The sequence below is a fragment of the Aquarana catesbeiana genome, linkage group LG03 (genome assembly GCF_042186555.1).
Source record: "Aquarana catesbeiana isolate 2022-GZ linkage group LG03, ASM4218655v1, whole genome shotgun sequence".
Lineage (NCBI taxonomy): Eukaryota > Metazoa > Chordata > Amphibia > Anura > Ranidae > Aquarana > Aquarana catesbeiana.
This window is the reverse complement of record NC_133326.1, coordinates 54,256,588-54,269,546: the sequence shown is the minus strand read 5'-3', so window position 1 is coordinate 54,269,546 and position 12,959 is coordinate 54,256,588. Positions and strand designations below refer to the sequence as shown.

Here is a 12,959-nt window from a genome sequence, read left to right as displayed (position 1 = left end):
GGATGATCAAACTGTCCAAAAGTGGAAAGTGGGGGTCCTTTTTCATGCTTTCATGCTGAGGAAGACTTGTCTGAAATGCTTGAAAATCCAAGGTTTGCAGGCTGATTGCCAGGCTTGAGTTTGGAGATTTGAGGCCTAGAAGTAACATAAGGAATTTTCCTGGCCTCCAAGCAGGGGTGGGGCTTCCCAGCCTCTACGTTTCTGTTGAGACAGATGGGTACTCTTGTTCCCTGGCATCATCGATGAGGCTGTCCAGGGCTGCTCTTTAGATATGCTTTCACTCAAAGCAGGACGAGCAAAGCAGATGCTTTTTACATACCAGCTCTGCAGCCATGAGTGTTCTCCTCATGTTCACACACAGGAGACCGATATGAGAAAAGAGATTGTTGAACCAGCACACAGTAGCTCAAGGCTGCAAGCATGAGCTTGAATCACTTGATAATTAAAGGATCAGATTAAATGTCAGTTTGATCCCCTGCCTAGCAGGAGTAGTCTACTAAAGGGGTATAGGATGCAGAGCTTCTTAGGAGGAATGAACACTTAGACTGGGTTCTTCCAGTCTCTGTAAAGGACTATGGAAAACATTAGGTGCACCAGAAAGGTCTTGGTGGTCTTGGGCTGGGTCAGTGGCAGTGCTTCCATTAGGGGCGCTCGGACTACAGTGATACAATGCTTTCATTGCAGGAATAGTCTACAATCTTATTCGATATTTACAGACTAGAGCCATAATAGAGCCATAAAATGTTATATTCAACAATGAACACATCACTGTTTGTTCAGGCATCAAAAAAGTATGACGTGTTACCAGCTTGTCCGAATAGATCTTGACTGGAGGCGAGATCTGCGGCTTCCATCTCTTCATCGGTCTTTGAGCATAATGGCTCTGCTACATTGGATTCTTTCAGCTGCTCCTCTAAGGCAGTGTATGTGTTTTTCTCATCTACATTACAAGATGTTTTTCCAATTCCGGTTTCTTGATTTCTAAAAGAAAAGTAAAAATGTTGTGATAAGACACACAGAGATCTCCTGGTCACAGGAAGTAAAGCAAGAACAAAGACATCACTGCAAAAAAAAAAAATTAAAGTGGTTGTAAACCCTTCCATATACCCAGTGAAGTGAAGTGCCTGGCCTCAGGTGATACAGAGATTAAACAAATCCTCCTACATAAGTTGTACCTGTTTACCTGTAGTTGCCTTTCCCCTCCATCCCTTCAGGAGCTGACGTTTCATCAGTGAGGAGATCTCTGAGAGCTGATTGGAGGGAAGGGACACACCCCCCTTCCACACACAGAAATAGTGCTGAGGCTGTCAATCAGCTGGCGATACCTCCCGTCACCTTTTTATCTTTTGGTGTCAGGAAAACTTGTCAGAAGTGACACGTATTGCTAGAAGAGGAATGTGTCAGCAGACAGAAATGGCACTTAACGCTCTGGATTGAGACAAGTACACACTATAAGAGGGATATGCTTTGTTCATATTTCATGTCTGAGGTTTACAACCACTTTAAACAAGAACATGTCACTAGATAGGAGTGAACAAAAGTCCTGGATGGCTTAACTCCAATGTAAAAATGCATATAAAAGCAAAGCAGAAGGCCTTCAAAAAATACAAGGTTGAGGGATCATCCTCAGCATTCAGACTTTATAAAGAATGCAACAGGAAATGTAAGGGTGCAATTAGGATGGCTAAGATAGAACATGAAAGACACATAGCGGAGGAGAGCAAAAAAAATCCCAAGAAATTCTTTAAGTATGTAAACAGTAAAAAAGGTAGGACAGACCATATTGGCCCCATAAAGAATGAGGAAGGACATCTGGTTACAAAGGATGGGGAGATGGCGAAGGTATTGAATTTATTCTTCTCCTCAGTCTTCACGAGTGAATCAGGGGGCTTCAGTAACCAAAACTGCAGTGTTTATCCTCATGACACAACACAGGAAGCACCTCCATGGTTAACAGAGGACGGAATTAAAATTAGACTTGAGAAACTTAACATTAATAAATCACCGGGACCAGATGGCTTGCATCCAAGGGTACTTAGGGAACTCAGTCAGGTGATTGCCAGACCGTTGTTCCTAATTTTTACAGATAGTCTACTGACTGGAATGGTACCAGCTGATTGGAGAAAAGCCAATGTAGCACCAATATTTAAAAAGGGCCCAAAATACATCCCTGGGAATTACAGACCAGTTAGCCTAACATCAATAGTATGTAAACTCTTGGAGGGGATGATAAGGGACTATATACAAGATTTTAGTAATAAGAACGGTATCATTAGCAGTAATCAGCATGGATTCATGAAGAATCGTTCTTGCCAAACCAATCTATTAACCTTCTATGAGGAGGTGAGTTGCCATCTAGATAAAGGAAGGCCCGTAGACGTGGTGTATCTGGATTTTGCAAAAGCATTTGACACAGTTCCCCATAAACGTTTACTGTACAAGATAAGGTCCATTGGCATGGACCATAGGGTGAGTACATGGATTGAAAACTGGCTACAAGGGCGAGTTCAGAGGGTGGTGATAAATGGGGAGTACTCGGAATGGTCAGGGGTGGGTAGCGGGGTTCCCCAGGGTTCTGTGCTGGGACCAATCCTGTTTAATTTGTTCATAAACGATCTAAAAGATGGGATAAACAGTTCAATCTCTGTATTTGCAGACGATACTAAGCTAAGCAGGGCAATAACTTCTCCGCAGGACGTGGAAACCTTGCAAAAAGACCTGAACAAATTAATGGGGTGGGCGACTACATGGCAAATGAGGTTCAATGTAGAAAAATGTAAAATAATGCATTTGGGTGGCAAAAATATGAATGCAATCTATACACTGGGGGGAGAACCTCTGGGGGAATCTAGGATGGAAAAGGACCTGGGGGTCCTAGTAGATGATCGGCTCAGCAATGGCATGCAATGCCAAGCTGCTGCTAACAAAGCAAACAGAATATTGGCATGCATTAAAAGGGGGATCAACTCCAGAGATAAAACGATAATTCTCCCGCTCTACAAGACTCTGGTCCGGCCGCACCTAGAGTATGCGGTCCAGTTCTGGGCACCAGTCCTCAGGAAGGATGTACTGGAAATGGAGCGAGTACAAAGAAGGGCAACAAAGCTAATAAAGGGTCTGGAGGATCTTAGTTATGAGGAAAGGTTGCAAGCACTGAACTTATTCTCTCTGGAGAAGAGACGCTTGAGAGGGGATATGATTTCAATTTACAAATACAGGACTGGTGACCCCACAATAGGGTTAAAACTTTTTCGCAGAAGAGAGTTTAACAAGACTCGTGGCCACTCATTAAAATAAGAAAAGAGGTTTAACCTTAAACTACGTAGAGGGTTCTTTACTGTAAGAGCGGCAAGGATGTGGAATTCCCTTCCACAGGCGGTGGTCTCAGCGGGGAGCATTGATAGCTTCAAGAAACTATTAAATAAGCACCTGAATGACCGCAACATACAGGGATATACAATGTAATACTGACACATAATCACACACATAGGTTGGACTTGATGGACTTGTGTCTTTTTTCAACCTCACCTACTATGTAACTATGTAACTTTGTTGTAATATTTCAGCATATTCGTTTTTGGTTTCAAGCACCATTCAACAAACTTCTGGCACATCTTTTATTCCATATGTCACATACACTTTCAACACCTGACAGATGCAGGTCACTGACTCAGAACCTCAGTCGTAACTCAAATAAATAATACCGCAATCAAAGCTCAAGAAGATAAAGCTGTATTAAAACACAAAACCACAAATGTAATATATTTCAGCTTGCCAATCATTAGATGTGATGGCTGCATTAGTTTTCTTTTTTAGGCTTTTATTCCTTTATGTTCACCTGGTGATCTTACCAATGACACACTTCCTGTCTTAAGAGTGCCTACAATCTAGGTATGAGCTTTGAGTTCGAGTCAAACTCATGATCGACTGGAACATCGGCTGTTCGCCGAACAGCGAACCTTTAAAAGTCTATGGGAGAAATCAAAAGTACTAATTTTAAAGGCTTATATTAATGGTATTGTCATAACAAGTGTTTGGGGACCCGGGTCCTGCCCCAGGGGACATGGATCAATGCAAAAAAAGTTTTAAAAACGGCCGTTTTTTCGGGAGCAGTGATTTTAATAATGCTTAAAGTGAAACAATAAAAGTATAATATCCTTTTCAATTTCGTACCTGGGGGGTGTCTATAGTATGCCTGTAAAGGGGCGCATGTTTCCAGTGTTTATAAAAGTCTGACAGCAAAATGACATTTCAAAGGAAAAAAAGTAATTTAAACTACTCGCGGCTAATAATGAATTGCCGGTCCAAAAATACACATTAAAGTTCATTGATAAAAACGGCATGGGAATTCCCCACAGGGGAACCCCGAACCAAAATTAAAAAAAAAAAAAAAAAAAATGGAGGTGGGGGGTCTCCCTAAATTCCATACCAGGCCCTTCAGGTCTGGTATGGATATTAAGGGGAACTCCGGCCAAAATTAAAAAAAAAAAAAAAAATGGCGTGGGGTCCCCCTCAAAATCTATACCAGACCCTTATCCGAGCACGCAACCTGGCAGGCCGCAGGAAAAGAGGGGGGGACGAGGGAGCGCCCCCCCCCCCCCGAACCGTACCAGGCCACATGCCCTCAACATTGGGAGGGTGCTTTGGGGTAGCCCCCCAAAACACCTTGTCCCCATGTTCTCCTTAAAACCCATACCAGACCTGAAGGGTCTGGTATAGATTTTGAGGGGGACCCCACGCCATTTTTTTTTTTTAATTTAATTTTGGCCGGGGTTCCCCTCAATATCCATACCAGACCTGAAGGGCCTGGTATGGAATTTAGGGGGACCCCCCACGTCATTTTTTTTAAATTTTGGTTCGGGGTTCCCCTGTGGGGAATTCCCATGCCGTTTTTATCAATGAACTTTTATGTGTATTGTTGGACCGGCAATTAATAGCCGCGAGTAGTTTTAAATGACTTTTTTTCCTTTGAAATGTCATTTTGCTATCAGACTGTTCTAAAAAAACGGGAAACATGCGCCCCTTTACAGGCATACTATAGACACCCCCCAGGTACGAAATTTAAAGGAATATTACACTTTTATTGTTTCACTTTAAGCATTATTAAAATCACTGCTCACGAATAAACGGCCGTTGTTAAAACTTTTTTATGCATTGATCCATGTCCCCTGGCCAGGACCCAGGTCCCCAAACAATTTTTATGACAATAACTTGCATATAAGCCTTTAAAATTAGCACTTTTTATTATTCATGTTCGTGTCCCATGGACTTTAACAGTGTTCGAACAATTTTTTTGCCTGTTCGCATGTTCTGGTGCGAACCGAACGGGGGTGTTCGGCTCATCCCTACTACAATCTGGATGAAGGAGCACAGGGGGCACCTATAAACAGCAGCATTGTCAATCTGGGGGAAGGGGAGTGTTAGATGGACTAGAACAGGGGTCTTCAAACTACGGCCCTCCAGTTGTTCAGGAACTACAATTCCCATCATGCCTAGTCATGTATGTGAATGTCAGAGCTTTACAATGTCTCATTGGATGTGTAGTTCTGCAACAGCTGGAGGGCCGAGGTTTGAGAAACCCTGGACTAGAAGATTCAAATACAGTAACAAATTGAAGCAAAACTCCAGCTCACACTGTAACAGCAAACAGTTTGTTTTTTCTCTTTCGGGATAAAGGTTTACATGAATAAAGGCTGATCTTTGTAAGCATCCCTGTCAGTGGTAAATGGTTTGTCTCGTCCCTGCAAATTAAACATTTGCAGGCTAGCTTGTTCTGTTGAAAAGCAACAGACTTACTGGTTGGACCACCAGATGAAAATAAAGGAAAGAAAGCCCAAATAAGGAAAACTAATGCAGTCATCACATCTAAGAATTGGTAAGCTGCAATATAATAAATCTGGAAGGCTTTGTTCTAAGGTAAGAATTTCATAAATGTGCTAGGATGCGATGCAGTCTGTTCGTTTCTACTTCACAAATGGACACTATGGAGATTATGATTAAGCCCTTAGTGGGATGAAATGCGTTGGAGCGGGAGGTGGACAGGGAAGACTATATATTGTGAATCCTCCATTTAGGAAATAGTATTGCAGCCGTTATGGCATCAGTGTGTGGCCTATTCATTTCTATTTCACAATTGACCTAAAACCACACTAGCCATATTCTAGAAGTTAAAAAATATTACCGTTTAGTGTCTTCTTCCATGTGAATTGTAACATTCTCTTTTTCATGTGTTTCAGCACCATCTTCATCAGGCTCTGTAGTAGATAAGTAACATATTATGGAATCTTTCAAGTCACACAAAACTTAACATACAAGCAACAGGTCTTTACATAACACTGGATCTCAGCAATGCATACACCCAATAATTGATGTATGACCCAGTTGTATTTAAAAAAGTATGTAGGGTTCAAAAATGTGCTACTCTGGAACACAGAATTATGGTCATAACATCATCGGTCTTAAAGTGGTTGTAAACCCTGTTACACCACTTGTATCTACAGGTAAGCCTATAATAAGGCTTACCTGTAGGTACTGTAAATATCTCCTAAACCTGCTCAGTTTAGGAGATATCTACCATAAACGCTTGCGCCGTCAACGGCCCATGCGCTGTACAGAAACGACCCTCCGTGCCGTTTCTTCACTAGCCAGTGCCGTGACTGACGGCTCCCGCATGCATGTGCGGCAGTGACATCACACCACTCGGGCCAGTCAGAACTGGAGTTCGCAGCCCCGGAAGGAAGGGGGGCAAAGATTATGCTTTTACTTTGCAGGGAAAAAAAAAAAAAAAATGGGGGGGGGGGGGGGGGGGGAGTAAAACCCATCAGGGTTTAATTAACAGCCGGTCCAAAACAACGATAAACAGTGTAAAGGCTCTTTCAATTTACCCAGATTTCTCTGTCTATGCAAAAAGCTGTACTCCAGCACCACTTTCAGTCTAGTATAGTTTACATAGGGTTGCACCAATACTTTTGGTCAAGTATTCCCCGATACCAAGTACCGGTACCTTTGCTATGTACAAAATGAATAGGCTCAAATCGCACTGTAAAGAAGTGCATGCGATTAGAACAGGAATGCGGTGCAATCCCTGTCCGAATCGTATGCGGATTTCCCTCACCACTCCTGTGTGAACCCAGGCTGAAGTCACTATGACAAGGCAGCGGCAAAAGGTATCAGCTTTAGGTATCGGAACATTTGCACAAGTACTCATGCAAATGCTAAGTATCGGCACCGACATCAGGATCAGTGCAACCCTAGTTGTACCGGCTAATCTTTAATGAAAATGCTTAATCCGATTTCACTGCAGACTGAACATCTCAGAGTGTGCATTAGAAACAGCTGTATATCCGATAGACCATGCCTGGTTTCCTGGCTGAAGAACATCCAGTATTATCTAGTCTTTTCTTGCATTTATCCAGCCTATCTCTGGACAACCTTTTCATTCATATCATTTTAATCATTAAGGCTCAGCCTAACATATGGGCATTGCCTAGGGTGGTCTGCATGAAAATGCAGTCTGTCTAGTAACACCCCGCACCTCCAGACTGGCATCTTACTACTTTGTGGCTGACTAATGTGAGGAATTGCTGGACAGAAAGCTGTACCTAGGGGCTTGCGATGCACAGATTCCCCTGCTACTGACCATTTCGTGGATTTGTACTTTCTGCACTTCTGCTGATTCCTATAATCAGTGCACCAATTATCAGATAACCAGTCATCAGAATGGCAGCTTTGACATGGGGAAGCAAGTCCGATACTCTCCCAAGATATTTACTTTCACGCAGAGACATGGTTCAGAACAAGACATAGTAAGTCAGTAATAAAGATGAGTTCAGGCGTGTTCACAAGCCGCACGTGCAGAGCCCGCCAGGAAGTCTGCACAGCTCTAAACACAAGCAGTGAGACATTGTCCCGATGCGTGGCTGCAGAGATCAGGAAATGTCTCACTGCCTGTGATTAGCGCTGTGCAGTGCAGACTTCCTGGTGGACTCTGCACGTGCGGCTTGTGAACACTCCTGAGCTCATCCTTAGTAATAAGAAAAAGGTTCAACTGCAGGGAGCCTATATAAACTGTTGATTAGTCCTTTGTCCTATGCTTGCCCTTTCTGGACAATACCTCTACAGCACAGGTCCTCTTTAAAATGTGGATGTTTTGTGCTGTTTACAAATTCTTACGGCTTACACCTAATGTTCTAGGTAAAATGCAGGCCCGAGTAAGAAAGGAAAAAAGAAAAGTAAAATACCTTCTTGGATACATTCAAGTGTCTGAGGTTTAGGGTGTGGTACGCTACTTTCATCATCAGCTCTTGAGGGTTGGCTATCTATATCCTGGCTCTGTGATAGCTCCAGTGCCCCAAATGTTCCAAAGTCTAAAAAGAAATTAAAATTGGTTACACAAAGATTCAATCTTCCTCCCCCTCCTTATAAGTTAGCACCAGAAGGAACCATCTTTAGTGCCAATTGTTGCTGTGAATTAGGATAAATCTATCTACTGATCCCGTAATATTTTACTCTGTGGATGTTACATATACAGCCACAGCCAAAAGTTGAGAATGACAAATGTTATTTTCACAAAGTCTGCTGCTTCAGTGTTTTTAGATCTTTTTGCCAGATGTTACTATGGTATACTGAAGTATAGTTACAAATATTTCATACATGTCAAAGGCTTTTATTGAAAATTACATTGAGGATTGACCACAAGTTCTCAATGGGATTAAAGTCTGGGGAGTTTCCTGGCCATGGACCCCAAATTTCGATGTTTTGGTTCCCCAAGCCACTAAGTTATCACTTTTGCCTTATGGCAAGATGCTCCTTCATGCTGGAAAAGGAATTGTTCCTCACCAAACTGTTCTTGGATGGTTGGGAGAAGTCCCTCTCGGAGGATGTTTTTGTACCATTCTTAATTCATGGCTGTGTTCATAGACACAATTGTAAGTGAGCCCACTACCTTGGCTGAGAAGCAACACCACACATGAATGGTCTCAGGATGCTTTACTGTACATGACACAGGACTGATGGTAGCGCTCACTTTTTCTTCTCCAGACAAGGTTTTTTCCAGATGCCCAAAAACAATCGGAAAGGGGATTCAGAGAAAATGATTACCCCAGTCCACAGCAGTCCAATCCCTGTACCTTTTGCAGAAGATCAGTCTGTCCCTGATGTTTTTCCTGAAGTAAAGTGGCTTCATTGCTGCCCTTCTTGACACCAAGCCATCCTCCAAAGGTCTTCTCCTCACTGTGCATGTAGATGCACTCACACCTACCTGCTGCCATTCCTTAACAAGCTCTGCACTTGTGGTGCCACAATCCCGCAGCTGAATCAGCTGTCTGGCACCTGCTGGACTTTCTTGGGCAGACTTTTTGAAAAATAATAATATTTGTGTCATTCTCAAAATTTTTGGCCATGGCAATAGTTACATAGTTGGTCTGGTTGAAAAGACACAAGTCCACCCAGTTCAACCAATAAAAGCGAAAAAAAATAAATAAATCATACAATCTTTTATACACAATCCTATATACCCACAGTTGATCCAACGGAAGATGAAAAACCCAAGCAAAAGCATGATCCAATTTGCTCCAGCAGGGGAAAAAAAAATCCTCCCTGACCCCCTGAGAAGCAATCGGATATTCCCTGGATTACTTTACCTATAAATATTAGTATCCAGTTATATTATGTACATTTAGGAAAGAATCCAGGCCTCCCTTTTTAAAGTAAAGCAATCTACTGAACTGGCCAGAACCAGCTCTTGAGGGAGTCTATTCCACATTTTCACAGCTCTTACTGTGAAGAAACCTTTCTGTATTGGGAGATTAAATCTCTTTTCCTCCAGACAAAGATTGCCCCCCTTGTCCTCTGTGATGACCTTAAATTGAAAAACTCAAACACCCTCATCAAACTCCTCTTCTCAAGAGTGAATAAATTCAGTTCTTCTAATCTTTTCTGATAGCTGAGCTCCTCCATGCCTCTGAACAGTTTGGTTGCCCTTCTCTGCACTCTCTCCAGTTCCCCAATATCCTTTTTGTGAACTGGTGCCCAAAACTGAAATGCATATTCTGGATGAGGTCTTACTAATGATTTGTACAGGGGCAAAATTCTCTCTCTCTCTCTGAAGTCTATACCGCTCTTTAACACAAGAAAGGATTTTTCTTGCTTTCCAAACCGCTGCTTGGCATTGCATGACATTAGGTTTATGATCTACCAGAACACCCAGACCCTGCTCCACCATCGATTCCCCCAGTTGTACTGATTCCCCCCTAGTATGTATGATGCATGCATACTCTTAGCACCCAAGTGCATAACTTCGCATTTAACATTAAACCTCATCTGCCACATAGCCCAATTAAACAGTGCATTGAGGTCGGCTTGTAATTTGGAGACATCCTGTACGAACGTTATTCCACTCCATAGCTTGGCGTCATCTGCAAAGACTGAAACCATTTGTGGACCATTGGTTAGCAGTTCTTTTTAAAATATTGCCATTCACAATGTCTCTTTATTTACTTTCTTTTTACTCTGTCTATATTACAAGAATGCAGCTGTACAGAGCACGCCAGTTTGTTTTGCTTTCAGTCTTTTTCCATGGACATCACCAAAAATGTAATATTAGATTAGACTAGATGTTACAGTAATTTGAGATAAGGGGCATATGCAAGTAAAGGGCACGCTGTTCTGTGTCCCTGAAACTAGCCAATCATATCGGCAGAACGCTTATTGTTCATGACAGTTGGCACAGAAGCCAAATTCTTTGAAGATAAGAATATGACGAATAGAACAGCTGCATACTGTGTCTTGTGCAAAATAGGATTTTTTTTTTTTTTCCCTTCATGCATTCTACGCATGCAGGTTAAAAAAAAAAAAATCTGTCTGCACAGTCCCCCCTAATACTCATCTGAGTCCACGCTCGATTCAGCGATGCGCACGGGAGCCTCGGCTCTCCCGGGTCTCTCTCTCTCTTCATTGGCTGAGACAGCAGCGGGAGACATTGGCTTCCACTGCTGTCAATCACAGCCAGTGAGCCAAGCCAAGCCATGGCTCTATGTGTATTATGGGCACATAGAGCGGCAATCAGGAGCTAGTACAGACCAGTGCCCCCATAGCAAGTGGCTTGCTATTTAGGGGCACTGGTCGGGGGGACTACAGAAGAAGAGAATCAAGGCTGCTCTGTGCAAAAATATTGCACAGAGTAGGCAAGTATTAAAAAAAATAAAAAAAGAAATTAAAAAAACAAAAAACAAACACACTTAAAGCAGCGGAGTTCCACCCAAAAGTGGAACTTCCGCTTGTTGTACTCCTTCCCCCCTCCGGTGCCATATTTGGCACCTTCCGTCTAGGATACCGTCTTTCACAGGTAACCTGTCCCCACTTCTGGGAGCCTCAGCAGCAGGTATTTGCGTCATTGCTGGGGCTCCCTCCTCCTTCCCCGGCCACCGGGCCAGTATGGGAGAGAGGAGCGGAGCCTCGCACATGCGCAGTAGGGTTCCCGGCATGAAGCCGTAAGGCTACACTGCCGGGTTCCCTTACTCACAATGGAGGTGGCATGTACCCGACAACTGATAGAAACATCAGCTGCGGTGCCGACATCGCTGAACTCCAGGACAGGTTAGTGTCCTATTATTAAAAGTCAGCAGCTGCAGTATGTGCAGCTGCTGGCTTTTAATTTTTGCTGCGGTGGGCAAACCTCCGCTTTAAAGGGGTTGTTAACCCTTGCGGTTTTTTAACTTCAATGCATTTTATGTATTGAGGTGAAAAACCTCTTGTAGTACACCAGCCCCCCAAATACCCCATTTTACTTACCTGAACCCAATCGTTCCTGCACCGGGGACAAGCACACCCACTCCAGCCGGTGTCTTGGGTCCTGATTGGAGAGATTGATAGCAGCGCAGCCATTGGCTCTCGCTGCCGTCAATCAAACCCAATGACGTGGGAGCCAGGGGTGGAGCCGAGCCCTGTTGTCTGTGTCAATGGACGCAGCAGCAGGACACGGAGCGCTCCCGCATGGGTGCCCTGCGGGAAAGTGCTTCTCCAACTGGGCACTCGAGAAGGAGGAGGAGGAGGAGGAGGAGCCAGGAGCGCCGCTGAGGGACCCCAGAAGAGGAGAATCGGGCCCACTCTGTGCAAAACCAGCTGCATAGAGGAGGCAAGTATGACAAACAAAACGTTTACATATCCTTTAATCACTTCCATGGTGGAAACCAACAAGAATTTTAAAAGGTGCCTAGTAACCTATGTAATTGAGGTAGCTCCAGGTGCACAGTTTGACCCGCTCCCTCACAAAGTCATAAGACTTCAAAAATAGGGCATGCCATCAGGGTGTTCCCATTCTCTGTACAGGAATACTGGGAGAGTCTTTGCCTTCTTTGAAGTTCTAAAAGACCCAAGATAGGGTCCACAGCAATAAGAAAAAAATGGTCTCTCTTAGTTTGGGAGTAATGGCAGAAGCCTGCAACGCTTTGGAGGCAAGCCTATCTGATAAGGCCTAAAATGACTCAGAAAAGGTGTCTGAGTGGCTATTCAAGGCCACAAGCAGGTCAGATAACCTGCAGGGGAAGGCATGAGAATGCTCATGGCCTATGCTGTCAGTCTGAAAATAAGTGGTTTTGGGCCATGAAGTCTTGCCTGACTAGTAAAAACCTTAGCCGAGAGGGTAGAGGAGCCACCCAAACGCAAATAAGCTGGAGAAGGTTTAGAAGATGGGAGAGATTCTAGGAGCAGAGGGCAACATGATTCTAGGTTGAGCATGAGTAGGTGTGCTGCAAGCAGCCCTGGAACGGTTAGTAGCATATGAGTGTCACAAAACTTAAACAACTGGTAGCAGATGAGGGTCAGATAACAAGAGGTGACCAAAGTCACTGCAGGCAGTAGGGAAGGATTGAAGATTGAAGTTCCTTAAGACTCTTTGCAAAGTAAAAGCGGCAGTGGGAAGATGCTTCCTCTGGTGGCAGGAAAGAGCTTGGAGCATTGGT

General features: G+C 43.6%; 1 protein-coding gene across 5 annotated transcripts in view; it reads right to left on the bottom strand.

The window, feature by feature from the left end:
* TP53BP1 (tumor protein p53 binding protein 1) overlaps positions 1-12,959 on the bottom strand; it is a 173,562-nt gene that overhangs the window by 66,376 nt on the left and 94,227 nt on the right. For all 5 annotated transcript variants that reach the window (XM_073618551.1, XM_073618553.1, XM_073618554.1 and 2 more), the window contains exons 6-8: positions 8,241-8,366; positions 6,182-6,254; positions 806-981 (exon numbers count right to left, since the gene is read on the bottom strand). In XM_073618551.1, the coding sequence (XP_073474652.1) occupies positions 806-981; positions 6,182-6,254; positions 8,241-8,366 (375 nt within the window). The remainder of the gene's footprint in view (positions 1-805; positions 982-6,181; positions 6,255-8,240; positions 8,367-12,959) is intronic.